Below are 24,072 nucleotides of genomic sequence, written 5' to 3' on the forward strand. Positions count from 1 at the left end.
TTTATGAAAATCCTAAGAGCTTTATTTATTTTATTCAAACCCCCACATGATTTATAAATGACCCCTTATTAGATATTTACACGCTTCCTATTAAATAAAATAATTGTGTTATCATAAAGACGGCTTCATGACACCGGACAGACAAGATGGCGGCAGCGACAAGACGGCGGCAGATCCTACACTGTAACCCTGAGCAGCAGATGGAGTTCAGCGAGCGTCCATGACCAGCCGCAGCTCGGCTCCCTGTAAGCTGCACGCCGTCCGACCACCACTTGGCGGATGATAAGGGAGGCGGGTTGTCATGCAGCAGTATTTTTCTTGCCGCTAAGCGCTCCCGCCACGCGGTATCGGTTTACGGTCTGGGTGGATCTTCCCCTTAATTTATAGATGTTCATCATAAATACTAACTTCTTCTTATATAACAAGACGTTCCGAAACTTTTTAACACACTTTCTGCTTTCCGGGCAATTTTCAAGATCTCTGCTAGCAGTCAGTGAATATGTGCGTCAGTGGAAGTTTACGACACAGAATGTGGCAGTTATCTCACATTGTATCAAGTATGGCAAACATGCCAAGCGCCAGTTACACGTTACGCTTCAATAGACAGCTTTAAATAGGGTCTTGAAAAGGGGAGGGGCTGAGGGGTCATAAAGTGCGCAAAATTAATATCAGGTGCCTTTATTTAGACCTAAATCTGTACAAGAGGTGGTTTATGGGTTGCACAATGTGCCAAATCCCACAGCTGGCACACTGTGATAAGTGTGGCGCAGTCTCTGCCCGCCTCATCTACACTGAGGACAGTAATAATCTGCAGCAACAGACTGAAAACAAGTAATACTTAATACTTCTCACAGCTGAGCGTTTGCTGCAGTCGCCTTCAGTCTACAAAAGCCTCTGGATTTCATGGACTCTCCCATTCACTGACAGCAAGCAGAGATCTTGATGAGTGGAAAGTCACAGATTTTAGTATTCTGCAGTGATGTAGTCACAAGACCCCGGAGCCCCCCTTTAACCATCCGGTCCGTCTTTCACTCCTCGTGCGATGAGGACAATAAAGTGCCGGTACGTTCGAGGACATTATAGGACCTCCTCATCTGCTTTCTGAAAGCCATTCGGTAAAATGCTTCTCCATCGCCGCGCGGGATTTCCCGTTCCCCACGTTGACGGTCGGGATGATCTTCTGAGGTTTTAGGAACTGCACGAATCTCTTCATCTCGGAGTAGCTGCTGTGTTCGCTGTACGGGATGCCTGCAACAAGATGCAAAGGAGATCAGAGACGAGGAAACCAGGACGGCCAATCAGACCCCACACGTTAACCCCTTAGAGGGTTTTCTGAGTTCTCTTAACCCCCCAACAGTTTATAACAAGCCCTGTTCCTTCTGCAAGACAATGGCATTATAGTTGGACGGACAGAGCTCACTCTGCTGTATACGGCTGGTGCTTCACCTAACAACTAAGATTCTTGGCTTTAAAATGACACCAAAAGCAGGTCCATAACCCTTAGAGAACAGCAGCTACAGCCGTGTGAAGTGGGGCCGGGAATACTGAATCTACAGCGGTCATTGCAGTCAGTGTGTGCGGAGGAGGGAGGGAGGGGACCAGCGGCAGCAGAAAGCTCTGTGATCTCCTCTCTCTCCTCGCAGCAGGGAAGGGGGGGCATGGATTTTTGTACACGTTATCACCCCCCACTCATAAGAGAGTATATTTGTTCTCAGACTGTCACATATGGGGTTTTTCCTAGAAAAGGAGTGAAATGATGAGAACGTGATCATCTAATCACTCCTTTACACAGTTTAACCCCACAGATGCTACAGTCATTGCTGACCATGGTATCTAAACATTTTCACAGGGGTTAAAAGAAAAAAAAAAAAGGAAGGGGGAGGGGGGAGTTTTTTCTGTCACGCATTGCCAACCTGCAGTACGATTTATGAGGATCCAATGGAAAAAGGCCTCCAGGTCTGCGGTCATACACTTAGTAGAATGCAGCACATGAGTAATGCAGTGTACTATGCTGGTGATTTCCTGAAAAAAACATCTTCAAACTCTGTATGGGAAGACTTTCGGTACGGTCCAATACCGCAGAGGGAGTCCGTTCCAGTTCAACAGATGGGGGAGGCTGGACAGGAGGAGTACAGATGGTTCACCTGCCACCCGACTCGATGGGAGACAGTTGGGACATAACGGCTCTGACTGTCTGCATGGGAATTTGGTACTAGGAAGCGGGGGGCCTCTACAACCCCCCCACAGAATGTCAGAGCTATAGCATAAGTCCAACCCCACTCTCTAGAGAAAGAAGGTGTCTGCCTCCTATGGACACCAAGCTAAACCTGGCTAGCTTGGTGCCTGCAGGAGGGGTACTGCTGGTCGAAGGAGAGAACACTTTTCTTTGCTTAGTGGCTGCTCTGTCCCCCAATGCAACAGATAAGAAATATTCCATGTTAGCCCCGCAACCCCCCATATCTATTCACAATGAGGAGAGGCAGCCGCTCCCTGTCACACCACACAGATGCTGCAGCACCTGAAGAGTTAAACAGCTGGGTTCAAAGGTAGATCAGATTCCGGCCACAGAGGCAGGTTCTCAGCTACATGCTATGGCCGACACCCGCTGCTGGTGGCGCAGCTGCTGGAAAATCCCCACTGCGCTAGGTGAACTAAAATTAGGGGGTCTAATATGCAGGAAGGGGTTAAACACTGAATGAAAAGTTTGACGTTTTGATCCAACTTCATAGAGCGCCCCCCCCCCCCCCCCACTACGATTGGTCTTATGACCTTGAAAAATCCAAAATGCTGTTGTAGGTTTCCTAATATAACGTTCTTAGGAGTCAGAGGTCTGATCCCATGATACAGAGCACCAAATCCCCTGCACATCTACAGCATACACTTCTGTCTGCCTGCAGCCTCCACTAGAGGGAGCTCCCTGTATACTGAGCTATACACTCACCACTGGGGTGAGCTCACTACATACAGATATATACAGTCGCCACTAGGGGGAGCTCCGTGTATACAGATGTATACAGTCGCCACTAGGGGGAGCTCCGTGTACACAGATGTATACAGTCGCCACTAGGGGGAGCTCCGTGTATACAGATGTATACAGCCGCCACTAGGGGGAGCTCCGTGTATACAGATGTATACAGCCGCCACTAGGGGGAGCTCCGTGTATACAGATGTATACAGCCGCCACTAGGGGGAGCTCCGTGTATACAGATGTATACAGCCGCCACTAGGGGGAGCTCCGTGTATACAGATGTATACAGCCGCCACTAGGGGGAGCTCCGTGTATACAGATGTATACAGCCGCCACTAGGGGGAGCTCCATGTATACAGCCACCACTAGAGGGAGCTCCGTGTATACAGATGTATACAGCCACCACTAGGGGGAGCTCCGTGTATACAGATGTATACAGCCACCACTAGGGGGAGCTCCGTGTATACAGATGTATACAGCCACCACTAGGGGGAGCTCCGTGTATACAGCCACCACTAGGGGGAGCTCCGTGTATACAGATGTATACAGCCATCACTAGGGGGAGCTCCGTGTATACAGATGTATACAGCCACCACTAGGGGGAGCTTCGTGTATACAGATGTATACAGTCACCACTAGGGGGAACTCCTATCCCTTGCATATGGTTTAAAGAGGGAGCTTGATAAAGCCTTATGCAGAGGCGCCTCCTAGTGGTGGCTGCAGGCACCGAGACTTCTACCATGCACCCGTTCATACAGAGAATATGGCACGCTGAACCATTATAAAGTTATTACAATATGAAATTAATCTGTACAGAATGTGGACTGTAAATGATAAGATGCTCAGAGAGGCACCTGCACTTCAGGGTTAGTATACCTCCAAGAGGCACTACACGTACCATAAAGGGTAACTTTTCCTCGGATCTCCGGCCTGATTTCAGCCACTGAACTGCAGCCCTCAGAATACGTCCATCCTGTCGGCTTAAAGGCCAAGACGCGGTCATACTTGCCAGAGAACTTATTCAGGTGGGCGTAAAGACCCTGCAAGCACAAAGGGCAGGATGGTAGAAGACACTCCGTCTCCATGATCAAAGATAACTGTGTGGCCACACGGGTGAAGCGGACGTCTGTGTAACAAGGATATGCAGGAGTACTTACCAGAGGAGCAATGAACCTACCTTAAAGTGCACTTGCATCATGGGAAGGACATGCAGAGCTGTACTGTGCCAGTCTATGGTCACCCGGGCGAGGATCTCATCAGACTCCAGACACTGCATCGTCTTATACTTATCTTGGGACATGCAAGCCTTACAACCCAAGACATCAGCGATCGCTGCAAATGGAAGAAAGAAGCAATAAACTCCAAGACACACAGAAAAGTGGACATTGTGCAGATTACATGATCTGTAATTATCCTGTATTATACTCCAGAGCTGCATTCACTATTCTGCTGGTGGAGTCACTGTGTACATACATTACTTATGCTGCACTGATCCTGAGTTACATCCTGTATTATACTCCAGAGCTGCACTCACTATTCTGCTGGTGGAGTCACTGTGTACATACATTACTTATCCTGTACTGATCCTGAGTTACATCCTGTATTATACCCCAGAGCTGCACTCACTATTCTGCTGGTGGAGTCACTGTGTACATACATTACTTATCCTGTACTGCTCCTGAGTTACATCCTGTATTATACTCCAGTGCTGTACTCACTATTCTGCTGGTGGAGTCACTGTGTACATACATTACTTATCCTGTACTGATCCTGAGTTACATCCTCTATTATACTCCAGAGCTGCACTCACTATTCTGCTGGTGGAGTCACTGTGTACATACATTACTTATCCTGTACTGCTCCTGAGTTACATCCTCTATTATACTCCAGAGCTGTACTCACTATTCTGCTGGTGGAATCACTGTGTACATACATTACTTATCCTGTACTGACCCTGAGTTACATCCTGTATTATACTCCAGAGCTGCACTCACTATTCTGCTGGTGGGGTCACTGTGTACATACATTAGTAGAGGTGGAGTTACTGATATAGCAGAGCTACGGAGAGCTGCTGCGCTGAGCCGTCAGAGCCCAGTGAAGGATCTGCAGCATCTCCCCTGTAGTGTCCCTAGCAGACAATAGGGAGGAGCTACAGAATACTGTCCCGCCCCCTCTGTGCTAGTAGTCCAGTGCACCAGTCTCTATAAGAGATAGAGCTCTACATCATCTGTAATTTGGGGCCCTGAACAGGATTTATCCCAAAAGTTACCCAAAAACACTTTCTCCTTCCCTATGGAATACGTCCCGCAGACCACCAGCGTGCGAGGATGCAGGGTCAGCGTCTCGAACGCAGCAGTCACAGCAAACTGCACCGCCTCCGACTGCGGGGGAAAGGTGTACTCCGGGCTGCAGTACCTGCAAGCAAGAGAGGAGACAATGTTACTAAAGGGGAAGAAGTGTGCATTACACAGACGACTGCGTGCTCCACAGCTGCGCTCACTAGTCTGCTGCTTGTTAGGAACAACCATACACCAATAGGCTACCTCATCTTCTATAGTACAGGGGCTGCTGCAAAGAGGACACTTTCCAGAATGTGAATCACCAGAGCAAGCACTGTGCAGGCACTGAAGAGGGGAATGCTGGGAGATTTAGGCTCTAAAGCCTGAACAATTGTGAATGCAATGTAGAATAGTGAGTGCAGCTCTGGAGTATAATACAGGATATAACTCAGGATCAGTACAGGATAAGTAATGTATGTACACAGTGACTCCACCAGCAGAATAGTGAGTGCAGCTCTGGAGTATAATACAGGATGTAACTCAGGATCAGTACAGGATAAGTAATGTATGTACACAGTGACTCCACCAGCAGAATAGTGAGTGCAGCTCTGGGGTATAATACAGGATATAACTCAGGGTCAGTACAGGATAAGTAATGTATGTACACAGTGACTCCACCAGCAGAATAGTGAGTGCAGCTCTGGAGTATAATACAGGATGTAACTCAGGATCACTACAGGATAAATAATGTATGTACACAGTGACTCCACCAGCAGAATAGTGAGTGCAGCTCTGGAGGATAATACAGGATGTAACTCAGGATCAGTATAGGATAAGTAATCTATGTACACAGTGACTCCACCAGCAGAATAGTGAGTGCAGCTCTGGGGTATAATACAGGATGTAACTCAGGAGCAGTACAGGATAAGTAATGTATGTACACAGTGACTCCACCAGCAGAATAGTGAGTGCAGCTCTGCAGTATAATACAGGATGTAACTGAGGATAAATACAGGATAAGTAATGTATGTACACAGTGACTCCACCAGCAGAGTAGTGAGTGCAGCTCTGGGGTATAATACAGGATGTAACTCAGGATCAGTACAGGATAAGTAATGTATGTATACAGTGACTCCACCAGCAGAACAGTGAGTGCAGCTCTGGAGTATAATACAGGATGTAACTCAGGAGCAGTACAGCATAAGTAATGTATGTACACAGTGACTCCACCAGCAGAATAGTGAGTGCAGCTCTGGAGTATAATAGAGGATGTAACCCCTGAGCAGTACAGGATAAGTAATGTATGTACACAGCGACTCTATCAGCAGAATAGTGAGTGCAGCTCTGGAGTATAATACAGGATGTAACTCAGTATCAGTACAGGATAAATAATGTATGTACACAGTGACTCCACCAGCAGAATAGTGAGTGCAGCTCTGCAGGATAATACAGGATGTAACTCAGGATCAGTATAGGATAAGTAATCTATGTACACAGTGACTCCACCAGCAGAATAGTGAGTGCAGCTCTGGAGGATAATACATGATGTAACTCAGGATCAGTACAGGATAAGTAATGTATGTACACAGTGACTCCACCAGCAGAATAGTGAGTGCAGCTCTGGAGGATAATACATGATGTAACTCAGGATCAGTACAGGATCAGTAATGTATGTACACAGTGACTCCACCAGCAGAATAGTGAGTGCAGCTCTGGGGTATAATACAGGATGTAACTCCGGAGTAGTACAGGATAAGTAATGTATGTACACAGTGACTCCATCAGCAGAATAGTGAGTGCAGCTCTGGAGTATAATACAGGATGTAACTCAGGATAAGTAATGTATGTACACAGTGACTCCACCAGCAGCAGAATAGTGAGTGCAGCTCTGGAGTATAATACAGGATGTAACTCAGGATCAGTACAGGATAAGTAATGTATGGACACAGTGACTCCACCAGCAGAACAGTGAGTGCAGCTCCGGAGTATAATACAGGATGTAACTCAGGATCAGTACAGGATAAGTAATGTATGTACACAGTGACTCCACCCGCAGAATAGTGAGTGCAGCTCTGGAGTATAATACAAGATATAAGTCAGGATCAGTACAGGATAAGTAATGTATGTACACAGTGACTCCACCAGCAGAATAGTGAGTGCAGCTCTGGGGTATAATACAGGATGTAACTCCGGAGTAGTACAGGATAAGTAATGTATGTACACAGTGACTCCATCAGCAGAATAGTGAGTGCAGCTCTGGAGTATAATACAGGATGTAACTCAGGATAAGTAATGTATGTACACAGTGACTCCACCAGCAGCAGAATAGTGAGTGCAGCTCTGCAGTATAATACAGGATGTAACTCAGGATCAGTACAGGATAAGTAATGTATGTACACAGTGACTCCACCAGCAGAATAGTGAGTGCAGCTCTGCAGTATAATACAGGATGTAACTCAGGATCAGTACAGGATAAGTAATGTATGTACACAGTGACTCCAGCAGCAGAATAGTGAGTGCAGCTCTGGAGTATAATACAGGATGTAACTCAGGATCAGTACAGGATAAGTAATGTATATACACAGTGACTCCACCCGCAGAACAGTGAGTGCAGCTCTGGAGTATAATACAGGATGTAACTCAGGAGCAGTACAGGATAAGTAATGTATGTACACAGTGACTCCACCAGCAGAATAGTGAGTGCAGCTCTGGAGTATAATACAGGATGTAACTCAGGATCAGTACAGGATAAGTAATGTGTGTACACAGTGACGTTTCTGTGCTCTTGGACAATGGCCTTACGTGGTGTCCAGGTATAAGGTGTGGATCTTCCGGCCTAGCAGCGCTGGATATCGCTCCATTGAGGTGTCTGCACGGAAGTCTCCTGTGTGTAATACCGCGGTGCCGTTGGGCAGGATGAAGAGCAGCAGTACCGCCCCCGGACAGCTAAGGGGAAAGAGGAGGAAATGGTCATTCAGTACAGTGCTGTACACACCGGCAGGTTCATATGGAGCGTTCTGCACAAACATCCGCCCCAGTTCACAATCTGCCATGACAGCAACTGACAACTGCAAGACATTCAGCAGGTTTGGATTTCTTGTGATTGTCGGGTCACACTAACTTGCTTCCCATTGTGAAGTCGCAGGGCTGCACTGTGACCCTCGGCCACATGACCCGTGCCGCGGCTATAGTCGCCGTGTAGCTGCGGGGTCAATCCCTTCCTCTTCTCCCTGCAGATCTCTCATTGCTGTATGCCACCCGTATTACCAGCCTATGCTGTAATGCTATGGACACTTCTCACAGCTGAGGGTTTGCTCCAATTGTGTCCAGTCCAAATACTCTGGAGTAAGTATCCTTCTCTTCTGTCCTGTTTGTTACAATGTATCAGTGCAGGTATCATTCTGGAATCCAGGATGTTAATCTTACAGAGGATTATCCAGAATGGATACAATTGGAACAAACCCTCAGCTGTGAGAAGTGTTACGTCCGGACCAGTTTTCACCCTCTGGGTAGATCCAAATTAAGTCTATGGCCGGCTGGACACGGCCGGATTTACATTGCAGAACCCGTGATCGCCACCCGCGCAGACGATCCGCGGCATTCTGCATGCATTAGAAAGAATACAACATTGGCGTGTGAGCTCCCAGAGCGGACGGCCATTGTGATATCCGTTTTAAGGGGAAGAAAATCGCGGGATGTATTATTTTTGCGCATTCTGCGTGGGCGGCTTCCATTGAGGTCATTGCCTAGCATAAAAATAATAATAATCTGTGCTGCGGTCCGACGGCGATCCGTCCGCAATACAGAGAAATACAGGTAAACGCAGATGCGGCTCGGCGCAGGGTCAGATCGCGCTGACGGCTCCCGCATGCGGGATCCAACCCGGTTGTGTGCAGCCAGCTGTAGGCGAGCGCGGTATCGGGGCCATCGCTCTGGCCAACGTACGAGGTACCCAACGTGTGAGGCGGTTTCGTGTCAAAAATGCCTGCACTCTCTTCCGTTGTGATCCTTCGGCGCGGCTTTCACCGCAGCGGCGGATCACCAAGTGTTCCCTATTGTTTTCAATGGGGAACCTCGCATAGCACCCTGTAAAATGGGTTTTCTGGCCCCATTGAAGACAATGGGCTATGTGTTCCGAGGATGAGGCATGCCGCGACTTTTGTGCACCGCAATCTGAACAAAAATAACCCCCAAGATGGCTCTTGTAGATGACCTCATTGATGCGTCTCACAAAGCACAAATCTCGCGCGATTTTCTTGGCCGTGTGAAATCGGCCATATTCACTGACAGCAAGAAGGGATGTTGAAATCTGTGAGGAATAGTTCACAACAAAGCATACTAGAAAGTTCCAGAAGGTTTCATTCCAGGCTGAAGGGGTCTTACGACCCAGTAGGATTGGCATGGCGGATACGTACTGGTTGGCGTCCAGCAGCACCACTGTGACGCCGTTCACGCTGCACTCCGTGTACATGGGTAGGCAGTGGATGAATTCCTTCTCTACCCGCAGCTTACTCTGCACCAGGTTCCCCGTGATCTGAAAGACAACATTTGCATCAGATGGCGCATCAATATCCTGAACACAACACACGGACATGCCAAAAGCCCTGGGGTCCGTGGGCGAGGCCGACCACCGGCCAGCGTGCTCATGGCGCCACAAGTTATCAGGTGAGACCGTCTTCTGAGGTCGGGCCGACAACAGGGTGGTCAGCTCCAGTCTAACACCAGCCCTGCAGCCCTGCAGTCCAAGACCGATGAATGAAGAGGTCGGCCTCCTATGGACACTTAGCTTGGTGCCTGCTGGGAAGCGGGTATAGCTGGTAGGAGGAGCTAACACTTTTCTGCTTAGTGTCGCCTCCTAGTGGCAGCAGCTATACCCCCGGCCTAAGCTGCGCCCCCCAATGCAACAGACAAAAAATATACTTTGACTTGTTTCACTTCTTCACCATCATAAAAATCTCTGCTGATACACTGTAACAAGCATTCAGCTGTGTTCGTACTGGCAGAGATTTTGGAGCTGACCCAGCAAGCAGAGATCTTAAAACACGGTGAAGAATACAGGATAGCTTTCTGACTGCTGAGACCCCCACTGATTCCAACAACAGGGCTTTGAAGCCCCCCACATAAATGGAGTGGTGGTCATGCATGTGCAATCCTATGGAGGTTAATGAGGTGCAGCTGGCATGTGCGCCCCCGCTGTTTATTGGGGGAACTTCAGGACCCCACAGATCAGAAAGTTATACCCCACCTGGTGGATATCAAGGCACAAACCCCTTAAGCTTTATTTGCGACCAGCCCTTTGGCCACTAAAAGTGACACATCTGAGGTCCTGAAGGGGTTAAGCTGTTAGAATGAACAGAATGGCGGTCGCACCTTGCTGCAGTAAATCGGGAAACGGAACTTCTTTGTGAGGCCGGCGTAATGATCCGAGTGAAAGTGGGTGAGGAAGTACGCAGCGCAGCCTTCTATCTCCCCGTACTGGAACGCATCCACTGAAAAACCGGTGCCTGGAGGAGCAAGAGAGGGACGTCAATGACAAAGCTTACGGCAGCGCTAGTGGCAGAGACCTGCAGACGCACCGATGCCCATAGGAGCAAGAGAGGGACGTCAATTACAAACTGGTGACCCACACAGACCGACGCGGCCGACCCACACAGTCATTCACTGAATGAAGGCGGAGCGGGACGGGCCATTCCAGGCGCCCATCTCTTCATTACCGCTGAGCGGCTCCTGGTCACACGGCCGGCAGTCGCTGGTTTGGAGTTCTGTTAAAGACCAAGCAACACCGACAGGTGAGCGACTTCCCGTTCAGCGCCTGGCAGCGGCCGCACCTACGCAGGACGATTAGCACCCAAATACGCCATTTCCAGTAAGAATCGGGGTGATGGTTGCCCCGTGTGAAGGTACCGTTACACGACCAGACTGGACTCCAGCAACCGGCAGACCGATTCAGGAAGGGCAACCAACACTCAGACATGTCAGCATTGGCGATGCCTGGGAGACGCGACGCCAACGAGGACTCTAGCGGCTGCACAAAAGATGCGATCAGCTGACGCTTCATACGGCCTGATCATCGGGCAAAGGGTGGTTCCTAAATGGACATGCTGCAGTTACTACGCCCACGGCTCCCCCAGTAGTCACAGTCTCCTGACACACTGCAGTTACTACGCCCACGGCTCCCCCAGTAGTCACAGTCTCCTGCCACGCTGCAGTTACTACGCCCACGGCTCCCCCAGTAGTCACAGTCTCCTAACACGCTGCAGTTACTACGCCCGCAGCTCCCCCAGTAGTCACAGTCTCCTGACACGCTGCAGTTACTACGCCCGCGGCTCCCCCAGTAGTCACAGTCTCCTGACACACTGCAGTTACTACGCCCACGGCTCCCCCAGTAGTCACAGTCTCCTGACACGCTGCAGTTACTACGCCCGCAGCTCCCCCAGTAGTCACAGTCTCCTGACACGCTGCAGTTACTACGCCCGCAACTCCCCCAGTAGTCACAGTCTCCTGACACGCTGCAGTTACTACGCCCGCAGCTCCCCAGTAGTCACAGTCTCCTGACACGCTGCAGTTACTACGCCCGCGGCTCCCCCAGTAGTCACAGTCTCCTGACACGCTGCAGTTACTACGCCCGCAGCTCCCCTGTAGTCACAGTCTCCTGACACGCTGCAGTTACTACGCCCGCATCTCCCCAGTAGTCACAGTCTCCTGACACGCTGCAGTTACTACGCCCGCAGCTCCCCAGTAGTCACAGTCTCCTGACACGCTGCAGTTACTACGCCCGCAGCTCCCCTGTAGTCACAGTCTCCTGACACGCTGCAGTTACTACGCCCGTACTCCCCCAGTAGTCACAGTCTCCTGACACGCTGCAGTTACTACGCCCGCAGCTCCCCTGTAGTCACAGTCTCCTGACACGCTGCAGATACTACGCCTGCCGCTCCCCCAGTAGTCACAGTCTCCTAACACGCTGCAGTTACTACGCCTGCAGCTTCCCCAGTAGTCACAGTCTCCTGACACACTGCAGTTACTACGCCCGCAGCTCCCCAGTCGTCACAGTCTCCTGACACGCTGCAGTTACTACGCCCGCGGCTGCCCCAGTAGTCACAGTCTCCTGACATGCTGCAGTTACTACGCCCGCGGCTCCCCCAGTAGTCACAGTCTCCTGACACGCTGCAGTTACTACGCCCGTACTCCCCCAGTAGTCACAGTCTCCTGACACGCTGCAGTTACTACGCCCGCAGCTCCCCAGTAGTCACAGTCTCCTGACACGCTGCAGTTACTACACCCGCAGCTCCCCTGTAGTCACAGTCCCCTGACACGCTGCAGTTACTACACCCGCGGCTCCCCCAGTAGTCACAGTCTCCTGACACGCTGCAGTTATTACGCCCGCGGCTCCCCCAGTAGTCAGTCTCCTGACACGCTGCAGTTACTACGCCCGCGGCTGCCCCAGTAGTCACAGTCTCCTGACACGCTGCAGTTACTATGCCCGCGGCTGCCCCAGTAGTCACAGTCTCCTGACATGCTGCAGTTACTACGCCCGCATCTCGTCTAGTAGTTACAGTCTCCTGACACGCTGCAGTAACTATGCCCGCGGCTGCCCCAGTAGACACAGTCTCCTGACATGCTGCAGTTACTACGCCCACGGCTCCTCCAGTAGTCACAGTCTCCTGACATGCTGCAGTTACTACGCCCGCGGCTCCCCCAGTAGTCACAGTCTCCTGACACGCTGCAGTTACTACGCCCGCGGCTGCCCCAGTAGTCACAGTCTCCTGACACGCTGCAGTTACTACGCCCGCAGCTCTCCCAGTAGTCACAGTCTCCTGACATGCTGCAGTTACTACGCCCGCGGCTCCCCCAGTAGTTACAGTCTCCTGACACGCTGCAGTTACTACGCCCGCGGCTCCCCCAGTAGTCACAGTCTCCTGACACTCTGCAGATACTACGCTCGCAGCTCCCCCAGTAGTCACAGTCTCCTAACACGCTGCAGTTACTACGCCTGCAGCTCCCCAGTAGTCACAGTCTCCTGACATGCTGCAGTTACTACGCCCGCGGCTCCCCCAGTAGTCACAGTCTCCTGACACGCTGCAGTTACTACGCCCGAGGCTGCCCCAGTAGTCACAGTCTCCTGACACGCTGCAGTTACTACGCCCGAGGCTGCCCCAGTAGTCACAGTCTCCTGACACGCTGCAGTTACTACGCCCGAGGCTGCCCCAGTAGTTACAGTCTCCTGACACGCTGCAGTTACTACGCCCGCAGCTCCCCCAGTAGTCACAGTCTCCTGACACGCTGCAGTTACTACGCCCGCGGCTGCCCCAGTAGTCACAGTCTCCTGATATGCTGCAGTTACTACGCCCACGGCTCCCCCAGTAGTCACAGTCTCCTGATATGCTGCAGTTAGTACGCCCACGGCTCCCCCAGTAGTCACAGTCTCCTGATATGCTGCAGTTAGTACGCCCGCAGCTCCCCCAGTAGTCACAGTCTCCTGACACGCTGCAGTTACTACGCCCGCGGCTGCCCCAGTAGTCACAGTCTCCTGATATGCTGCAGTTACTACGCCCACGGCTCCCCCAGTAGTCACAGTCTCCTGATATGCTGCAGTTACTACGCCCACGGCTCCCCCAGTAGTCACAGTCTCCTGACACGCTGCAGTTACTACGCCCGCAGCTCCCCGGTAGTCACAGTCTCCTGACACGCTGCAGTTACTACGCCCGCGGCTGCCCCAGTAGTCACAGTCTCCTGACATGCTGCAGTTACTACGCCCGCGGCTGCCCCAGTAGTCACAGTCTCCTGACACGCTGCAGTTACTACGCCCGCGGCTCCCCGGTAGTCACAGTCTCCTGACACGCTGCAGTTACTACGCCCGCGGCTCCCCCAGTAGTCACAGTCTCCTGATATGCTGCAGTTACTACGCCCACGGCTCCCCTAGTAGTCACAGTTTCCTGACACGATGTGATGCAAGGTGTAACAAGTGCGTTACGGATCTACTGACCTGGGATCTTCTTGTAGAACGGACACTGCTTCCTTCCCCTCCCCCACTCTCCCATGTTGGAGTTTTGCCCGAACCTCTTGCCGCCTCTTTTCTGGGTTCCTGTGGCTGCGGGCAGCGGGATGCCACTAATATTCTCTGCAGCTCCAGCAGCATCACTGGAGGAACCCATCGCCTTCCTTTTCCTGGGCGGTTTCTCACTCTGCGAGGCAACGGTGTCGTGGCTTCGGGTTTTTACAGGCCCCTTCGCCGCTGCGGGCGCCACTTTGGGCTTTAAGCCGAAGAAAACTCCAATGTCCATTTGCTTCATGGCTTTGGCAGCGGGCACAGCTGGCGTGATGGGGGATCTCTGTGATGCGGGCTTTACTGTGCGCTGGAGCTGGGGGGTCAGGGCACAAGGCTGAGAGCTTCCTTCTGACTTAATAGGAAGTACATGGCGCTGGCTAGTTGAGATGCGGTCGGCCGCTGCCCAGAGCCGCCCTGGGGACCGTTCACTAATACTGGACCAGTAATCAGCCCCCATCACCTCTGCTCTGTCCGGCTGAGTTCGGGTGCGGCCCCCATTATCATGGCGACCGCCCAGCATCTGGTCATTACTGCCCGGCGTGGGGGTCTCTATTACTTTAGCGCTGTCCGGAGATGATCTTCCCAAGTCGCCCTCGTCGTCACTGAACAGCTCTTGGTCGCTGACTAGAGGGGAGTAGGAGATGTTGCTGTCGCACAGGTCGGAGTGCTGCTGGGGTGGGGGGCGGCACTGGACCGCAGGGACATCGCTGAAGCTTTCCTGGGATGAGGATGAGGAGCTCTGAGAGGCTTTAGATGGTGACAGCAGCCAGGCATCCAGCGGCGTCCGCGGCACCGACTCCTGGGAGCTGCTGGAGGGGGACCGGGACTTGGCGGATTTCAACTTTGGGCTCTTTCTAGCGGGTGAGGCGTTGGCTCTTGCGGGACTGAAACAGTTAGGAATGGCAGCTTTAGGTAAAGTGACATCAGGGGTCCAGGGTGGAGAAAACGAGGTCCCATCCGCCGCCCGGCTCTGCGCCAGCAGGAAGTGCGAGTATCGCTTGTAGTGAGAAGGAAGCATGGAGGAGCAGCGCAGCCCGTCCGGACACTCTGCAAGAAGCATCAGAGAAGGGAAAGACCATCCGTTAATTAGCAGATTGTGACCCTGCGCCGAGGACACGATAACGAGGTATGCTCCATCTTCCTTATTTGCATACATTTCCCAGAGGAGCCAGCATGGCCTTATACTTCTCCCTACTCACCTTCTAGGTGTCACCACACCCTTCTGGGTGATCCCCTTGGGGGAGAGGCTATACCACTACCTGACCCACTCACCCCTAGGTGTCTCCAGAGGCCTGCTGCACACTGAGGAGGGACGAATACCCCGAAACAGCTGTCTGTGCATGGATACTGGCTTGGTTTAATCATTGATAAGACTTGCTATAAGTCACTTTGATTTGAAGGAATGTCGCCACCCACTAGATGGCGCCGTAGGGGTATTTTTCCCTCCTGATTTGCATAAGGACACTCTCACAGTGGCAGTAAATCGCGGCGTTTTGCTGTAAATTTACTGCCGTGTTCGGATGCGGGTTACTGCCTCTGGACACGGTTTTTCACGCACCCCATGATTGTGATGGGTGATGAGAGTGTTATAAAGCGCAAAAACGCTGTAAAATACAGCAGACAGCACTCAAAAATCACGATGTTAGAAAACGCCGCATTCAAGCGCATGTCTGGGGGGCAAACAATGGGAGCGCTCTAACGCAGCATTCAAAACACGCAGTAAAAGACGCACGTGTGAGAGTGGTCCTAAAGACCCCCGCTCACTGCAGCGGGGTCACCATACGGCACACAATGCCCTGGGGGCTGGCGGGAGGACTCGGTGGTCATGGAGCATCTCCGTAGTGCCTGATGGGACGGTCACCAGACCCGGCTCATTCCTACAAATATCTGCATCAGGCGATTCTCTGCGCATCACAATCTGCACGCGGTTTTACCGCGCAGCCTGGTGGTTTGCGATGCAGTCCTACCTGTGACTGGTGTAGGATACGGGGGGCGCTCTCCACAGCCGTTCGCACGGATTTCAGCCCCTCATTGTAAACAGTGACAATGTGCAGCATAAGGCGACTCGCTGAGGATTTCATATCTGAACCGCGAGTCGATTCGCGCTACGGATTTAGTCTGCAGTGCGCGGAGGAGATTTCTGACCAGGTGCAAAATATTTAGCGTATACACCAGGGGTGAAAAACCGTAAGATGGTCAGCACTGGGCTTTGGGCACGCAAGTCACAAATGATGCGGATTTCACCCGGCGTGAGAAGTAGCGACGTCCGCAATGAAGCGCTGCAGATCTGCGCCACTTGTCAGCCCTGATGCAGAATCGGCGCGGGTTATTTGTGTAGACAACAGTCGATAAAACCCCACCCACGAGGATCAGATTATAAATGCTGCGGATTTTCCGTGCGGCGAACCTGCAGCCTCCGCTCTGCGCGGGAACGGCCCTAAATGCATTTGTACCCTTTGAAACTTAATGAAAGCTGCAAAACTGGCGGCGAACCGCGTGCGGATTTACAGGGAATTCTTGATGCAGTTTTCGCGGCTGCGGCCAAAACCGACTCGTGTAAATCTGCCCTGATAAGAATTAACTCCGCCCTGATAAGAATTAACTCCGCCCTGATAAGAATTAACTCCGCCCTCCCCGTCAGGATCGGCGGTAAGGATCCACATGGGAGCTTTTGCTTCCCTCAGGGTTAAAGGGCTTTGACCACCACCGGATGTTTGGGGCCCCCAGGAATCTTGGGAGCGGCCCCCCGAATGCCCCGTGTGGGGGATGTGCGGCTTCAGTCGCTTCTATAGGATGAAGGGAGATTGTCCACCTGCCCATAGAAGTGAATGGAGCGGCGGGCCGGCGTGTCCCCAGCGCTCCACTTTAATGGGGCATTCAGATAGCTGGGGGTCCCGCCAGACCTTTACCCCAATCCTGCGGGTAGGGCATAAACAAGTTTAGTAGTAAAACCCCTTGAAGTGACCCTGGAGCAACAAAGATGGCCGCACCACCACCTCTGACAACGACCTGGTCCACTCTGTGTATTGGTACGCATCATTAGTGCCGCACTCACACGGGCGTTTGGGCGGCGCAATACGTCTATATTTCCCAGGCGCCTAATGTACAGTCCTATAAAACCAATCGGGTTACATCGGGCCGATCACGTTTTATGCATGTCTGGCGCATCTTATTCTGGCGCCACGGGGTTTAAAAACACAGCAGATATGCGCGTTACAGGCGGAGCTAAGTGTGCGCTGAGTATAAGGCCTCCCGCACACGGCGTCCGCCTCCGGATTCCGCAGCTATAACCCTCCACGGCGCGCTACGGAAAAAAGATTCTTCCTGCAACCGAGTGGAAACCAACAGCGCTTTCCACTGCCGGATGAAAAGTCGCAGCGTGCTCCATTTTACTGCGGTTCCCACACGGACGGCTTCCACGGAAGTCAACGGAATCGTCCGACCCGCGGCCTGTCTGCATTAACATTGCGGGCGGGCCGCGGATTCTGTGGGGAAAAGCAGGAGTTTAAGAAAATGAATCAATCTGTACTGCGCATGTCTGATGGCGAAACTACATGCCACTGTGGTCTGTCAGCGCCGCCCCCATGAGCTGCGCCGACCAGTCAGACCACAGATACACACTATACACAGCGCGTCAGGCAGTCAGCAGAGCGGCCATCTTTGTTCCTCCAGCACCAATAGACAGCTATGACCCCGCTGCAGGGTAACTGGTGCGCCGGTACCTGTCTGCGCAGCTGGCACTGCGTCCAAGCATTCGCTCACATGCCACCGAGGCGACTGTACCAGGAGGATGGCGAACGGCATCTGGCAGCTGGGACAATGGCCGCTGGGTGTATTCTTGGGGGTCACGGGACTCGGGGTCTTCATGGTTTCAGCTCTCTCTGGCGTAGACGGTACGTTCTCCTGGCAGCGCGGTCCGTGAACGCTCTGCTCCGGCCGGGGTGAAGCGAGGGACCGGGGGGGTTTAGTCTTCCTTGGTGCATTCCTCTTCCTGTTACCCCCTCTTTGGGTTGGTGCCCCCGATCCTCTCCCTCGTCCCCCCGATCCTCTCCCTCGTCCCCCCACTTCGTCCACGCGGCGATCCGACACTTTACATTTCCGGATGGATTTATAACCCCAAATATCGTCTTCATCGTCCGACATCGTGTAACCCTAAAGAGGAAACACAAAACACTGCTGAGGGTTTGTTACAATGTATCAGTGCAGGCGGCTCCCTATGAAGAGCTCAGATCCCTACTGTGCTGGCAGTTTGTTACAATGTATCAGTGCAGGCGGCTCCCTATGAAGAGCTCAGATCCCTCCTGTGCTGGCAGTTTGTTACAATGTATCAGTGCAGGCGGCTCCCTATGAAGAGCTCAGATCTCTCCTATGCTGAGGGTTTGTTACAATGTATTAGTGCAGGCGGCTCCCTATGAAGAGCTCAGATCCCTCCTGTGCTGGCAGTCTGTTACAATGTATCAGTGCAGGCGGCTCCCTATGAAGAGCTCAGATCCCTCCTGTGCTGGCAGTCTGTTACAATGTATCATTGCAGACTGCTCCCTATGAAGAGCTCAGATCTCTCCTGTGCTGAGAGTTTGTTACAATGTATCAGTGCAGGCAGCTCCCTATGAAGAGCTCAGATCCCTCCTGTGCTGAGGGTTTGTTACAATGTATCATTGCAGACTGCTCCCTATGAAGAGCTCAGATCTCTCCTGTGCTGAGGGTTTGTTACAATGTATCAGTGCAGGCGGCTCCCTATGAAGAGCTCAGATCCCTCCTGTGCTGAGGGTTTGTTACAATGTATCAGTGCAGACGGCTCCCTATGAAGAGCTCAGATCTCTCCTATGCTGAGGGTTTGTTACAATGTATCAGTGCAGGCGGCTCCCTATGAAGAGCTCAGATCTCTCCTATGCTGAGGGTTTGTTACAATGTATCAGTGCAGGCGGCTCCCTATGAAGAGCTCAGATCTCTCCTGTGCTGAGGGTTTGTTACAATGTATCAGTGCAGGCGGCTCCCTATGAAGAGCTCAGATCTCTCCTGTGCTGAGGGTTTGTTACAATGTATCAGTGCAGGCGGCTCCCTATGAAGAGCTCAGATCCCTCCTGTGCTGAGGGTTTGTTCCAATGTATCAGTGCAGGCGGCTCCCTATGAAGAGCTCAGATCTCTCCTATGCTGAGGGTTTGTTACAATGTATCAGTGCAGACGGCTCCCTATGAAGAGCTCAGATCCCTCCTGTGCTGAGGGTTTGTTACAATGTATCAGTGCAGACGGCTCCTTATGAAGAGCTCAGATCTCTCCTGTGCTGAGGGTTTGTTACAATGTATCAGTGCAGGCAACAAGCAGCGATGTATTCACGGACCGAGAGAAGATGATTCTCTGCGCATTTCTGAGTAGCGAGTTTTTTTTAAGCACGTTTGAAAAAAAACGGCAAGAACTCCGGGTGATCTGCCTGAACGCGCCGCTACCTGCATACATCCGCCCGCCTGGTGACTCCACCGCGCTATTCAGTGCGCAATACGACAAAAGTAGGACACGCTGGTCTTGTGTTCTCTACGTAAACAACATGCAGCTGTCAAGTAACCCCTTGAAAACACGGCGGCGCATTCACGGCGCTACACCGAATATTTACGGTCCCACGAATGCACCCTTAATCCACGCTGCGAATTCCACACCAAGATCCGCAAGTCTCAGTATGGATTTTGGCGCAGAACTGGCGGCAGGACGAAGCCCTTGTCAGTCTGCAACATGGAGTTGTGCAGATTGGCGGGGGATTGAGGGGCGGGGTTACCGCGGCGCTCCGTGCCAATTGCGGAGACACCTCCCCCCCTTCCCGTGTGAACGGGCGCTGAAGGTATAAGGCCCCGTATCCTCCAGACAAGCGATTGGTGTCTGACCGGTGGCGGCCGCTGAGGATGGGGGTCCCCAGTGAGCGGAGCGCGGCCGGCGCTCTGTTCCTTCCTATTGGCCAGCAGACATGCCATAGCGCTCGGCTGCCGCCATCTCTGACCACTGCTGTGAGTTAATTGGTCTCTGTGATCGGACCACCAGATCCTCGTCCGCTGGGCGGCGGTGCAGGACGCCATTTCATAAGACAACCGGTTTGAGGTTTTATCTGCCTCTGGATGTAAATAAAACAGATTCATTCACTGACAGCAAGCAGAGGTTTGGGAGTTTGAGGGGAGCAGAAATTCTGGCTTTTTAAAATCAGCTTTTCAAAAACAAGGCAAGACCACAGTCGGAGTCATGTGATGGGGCGGCCGGAGTCATGTGATGCGGCGGTCTAGAGTCATGTGATGGGGCGGCCGGAGTCATGTGATGCGGCGGTCTAGAGTCATGTGATACGGCGGTCTAGAGTCATGTGATGGGGCGGTCTGGAGTCATGTGATACGGCGGTCTAGAGTCATGTGATACGGAAGTCTAGAGTCATGTGATACGGCGGTCCAGAGTCATGTGATACGGCGGTCCAGAGTCATGTGATGCGGCGGTCTAGAGTCATGTGATGCGGCGGCCGGAGTCATGTGATGCGGCGGTCTAGAGTCATGTGATGCGGCGGTCTAGAGTCATGTGATACGGCGGTCTAGAGTCATGTGATCCGGCGGTCTAGAGTCATGTGATGCGGCGGTCTAGAGTCATGTGATGCGGCGGTCTAGAGTCATGTGATGCGGCGGTCTAGAGTCATGTGATATGGCGGTCTAGAGTCATGTGATACGGCGGTCTAGAGTCATGTGATACGGCGGTCTAGAGTCATGTGATGCGGCGGTCTAGAGTCATGTGATGCGGCGGTCTAGAGTCATGTGATGCGGCGGTCTAGAGTCATGTGATACGGCGGTCTAGAGTCATGTGATACGGCGGTCTAGAGTCATGTGATACGGCGGTCTAGTCATGTGATGGGGCGGTCTAGTCATGTGATGGGGCGGCCGGAGTCATGTGATACGGCGGTCTAGAGTCATGTGATACGGCGGTCTAGAGTCATGTGATGCGGCGGTCTAGAGTCATGTGATCCGGCGGTCTAGAGTCATGTGATACGGCGGTCTAGAGTCATGTGATGCGGCGGTCTAGAGTCATGTGATACGGCGGCCGGAGTCATGTGATGGGGCGGTCTAGAGTCATGTGATACGGCGGTCTAGAGTCATGTGATGGGGCGGTCTAGAGTCATGTGATCCGGCGGTCTAGAGTCATGTGATCCGGCGGTCTAGAGTCATGTGATCCGGCGGTCTAGAGTCATGTGATCCGGCGGTCTAGAGTCATGTGATCCGGCGGTCTAGTGTCATGTGATACGGCGGCCGGAGTCATGTGATACGGCGGTCTAGAGTCATGTGATACGGCGGTCTAGAGTCATGTGATGGGGCGGTCTAGAGTCATGTGATACGGCGGCCGGAGTCATGTGATGGGGCGGTCTAGAGTCATGTGATCCGGCGGTCTAGAGTCATGTGATCCGGCGGTCTAGAGTCATGTGATCCGGCGGTCTAGAGTCATGTGATCCGGCGGTCTAGAGTCATGTGATGCGGCGGTCTAGAGTCATGTGATACGGCGGTCTAGAGTCATGTGATGCGGCGGTCTAGAGTCATGTGATACGGCGGCCGGAGTCATGTGATGGGGCGGTCTAGAGTCATGTGATACGGCGGTCTAGAGTCATGTGATGGGGCGGTCTAGAGTCATGTGATACGGCGGTCTAGAGTCATGTGATCCGGCGGTCTAGAGTCATGTGATCCGGCGGTCTAGAGTCATGTGATGGGGCGGTCTAGAGTCATGTGATCCGGCGGTCTAGTGTCATGTGATACGGCGGCCGGAGTCATGTGATACGGCGGTCTAGAGTCATGTGATACGGCGGTCTAGAGTCATGTGATGGGGCGGTCTAGAGTCATGTGATACGGCGGCCGGAGTCATGTGATGGGGCGGTCTAGAGTCATGTGATCCGGCGGTCTAGAGTCATGTGATCCGGCGGTCTAGAGTCATGTGATCCGGCGGTCTAGAGTCATGTGATGGGGCGGTCTAGAGTCATGTGATCCGGCGGTCTAGAGTCATGTGATGCGGCGGTCTAGAGTCATGTGATACGGCGGCCGGAGTCATGTGATACGGCGGCCGGAGTCATGTGATACGGCGGCCGGAGTCATGTGATACGGCGGTCTAGAGTCATGTGATACCGCGGTCTAGAGTCATGTGATGCGGCGGTCTAGAGTCATGTGATACGGCGGCCGGAGTCATGTGATACGGCGGTCTAGAGTCATGTGATACCGCGGTCTAGAGTCATGTGATGCGGCGGTCTAGAGTCATGTGATACCGCGGTCTGGCGTCCCGTGGTGCGGCGGTTGGGTGATTTCTCCTGTAATAATTGAGTATTCCGCACGCCCCGCATTATATATCGGATCACAATTGTTTTTAGTTACTGATGCAGATTGTGGCAAAAAATATCACAATGACTGCTTTACTTTCCTCTCTCCCTATTGATTTGGTTACATTGAAAAGACAACATACCCCGCCGGCTCCGGTCCGCCCGTCCCTGCCGTCCCCGCTGTTCCCGCTCCGCGGCGCTCCGTCCCCTCCCGCTCTTCCCGGTCATTCTGCTCCCCGCGCTGCCTGCACATCCGCCGCCGCACTTTCCGACCATTTCCTTCACAGCACATAAGTAGCTTCTTGTAAATCTAATCGCCACCTATGAATGTGGACTAAGTTATTTCTACCCGTTTATTCGATTATTGATTAATACTGTTATTACAATACTGTAAAAGTGTCGAATCGACAGTAAAGTAATGAACATCCAACCTCCGACGTAAATCTATTCATCTTCCTGACACATTCGCCACAATACTGAAAATTAGAAACATTCTTCCCTTCACAACTATGAAGCCTGAGGCGGGATCCTGACGCAAGTACATTGGCTTGTACTGTTATTGCTATATGTTATGACTTATACAGACTCTCACTGAGGGCAGAGGCACGAATGTGCTGAGCGGAATATAAAGTGCGGGACGCAGCGGCCGTTGCCTGGTAACCGGAGTCCTGGGAAATTATTGTGGGAGGAGCAAGATGGCGTCGTGCAGCCTGAATGATCTGCTGGAGCTCCAGAGCCCGCTGGAGGGTGCCCTACAGGAGGCGGGGTCTCAGGAGGAGAGGGAGAGGCTTGTGCTGGAGTATCTGGAGAAGGTGGAGGGAAGGGCGGCCGGCCTGCGGGTGCCAGACTTCTGCCCAGGTACTGAGGCGCAGGGGCATCTCTGGGTGTTGTTTTGTTTGGAGCCGCCATAACTTGTTCTATAACCCCGTTACCATGGTTACAGAACTGCGCAGAAAACTTCAAGTTGTTGATTTATGGGAAAAATTGTACAATTTCCATTAACCTAAAGTAATGAAGACGCCAAGATGGTCGTTTTCAGCAGTCTGCTCCCTCCATGGGCGTCGGGCGGGACCGAGCCGCGCCAATCTACTGCAGATGGGAAAACACGCAGCTGGACGCAAGCCTGCCGCTGTGGTAAAGATAAAGTGGCCCGACCTCTTTATTAGATCCCCGACCTTCTCATGATTGGCGCCCCCTGTGCGGTAATTCCCCCCGTGACCCCGGAGTGCGACATAAGGTCACGTGACAAGTTTTCCGCGGATCAGTTTCAGTGTGAATCCACATTAGATGGAAGATCCAGCGATCGGAGCGACTTCCAACGAGGCCGGTCATGGGGCTAGACCAGCCGGGGTCTCACTGCCAACCGCGGGGGTTTCTCGTGTAACGGTGTGGAGAGTATACCGAGAATGGCGTGATTGAGGAAAACATCCACTGGAAGGGGATCCTGCGGAAACAACTCATCACTGAA

General features: G+C 52.4%; 2 protein-coding genes across 2 annotated transcripts in view; one reads left to right on the forward strand and one right to left on the reverse strand.

Annotated features, from left to right (window-relative positions):
* DCLRE1A (DNA cross-link repair 1A) lies at positions 1-22,852 on the reverse strand. Its single transcript, XM_066601474.1, has 10 exons — positions 22,748-22,852; positions 18,016-18,445; positions 14,231-15,340; positions 10,618-10,751; positions 9,663-9,781; positions 8,050-8,193; positions 5,238-5,383; positions 4,146-4,300; positions 3,867-4,008; positions 1-1,248 (listed from the first exon to the last, which is right to left on the reverse strand). The coding sequence occupies exons 2-10, from the start codon at positions 18,434-18,436 to the stop codon at positions 1,091-1,093; spliced, it is 2,529 nt and encodes an 842-aa protein (XP_066457571.1). The 5' UTR covers positions 18,437-18,445; positions 22,748-22,852; the 3' UTR covers positions 1-1,090.
* A 426-nt stretch (positions 22,853-23,278) lies between these two features.
* Positions 23,279-24,072, forward strand: part of NHLRC2 (NHL repeat containing 2) — a 38,238-nt gene continuing 37,444 nt past the window's right edge. The window contains exon 1 of the mRNA XM_066601476.1: positions 23,279-23,462. Within this exon, the coding sequence (XP_066457573.1) occupies positions 23,300-23,462 (163 nt within the window). The 5' untranslated portion in view covers positions 23,279-23,299. The remainder of the gene's footprint in view (positions 23,463-24,072) is intronic.

The sequence above is a fragment of the Eleutherodactylus coqui genome, chromosome 4, assembly GCF_035609145.1.
Source record: "Eleutherodactylus coqui strain aEleCoq1 chromosome 4, aEleCoq1.hap1, whole genome shotgun sequence".
In the NCBI taxonomy this organism is placed as follows: Eukaryota; Metazoa; Chordata; class Amphibia; order Anura; family Eleutherodactylidae; genus Eleutherodactylus; species Eleutherodactylus coqui.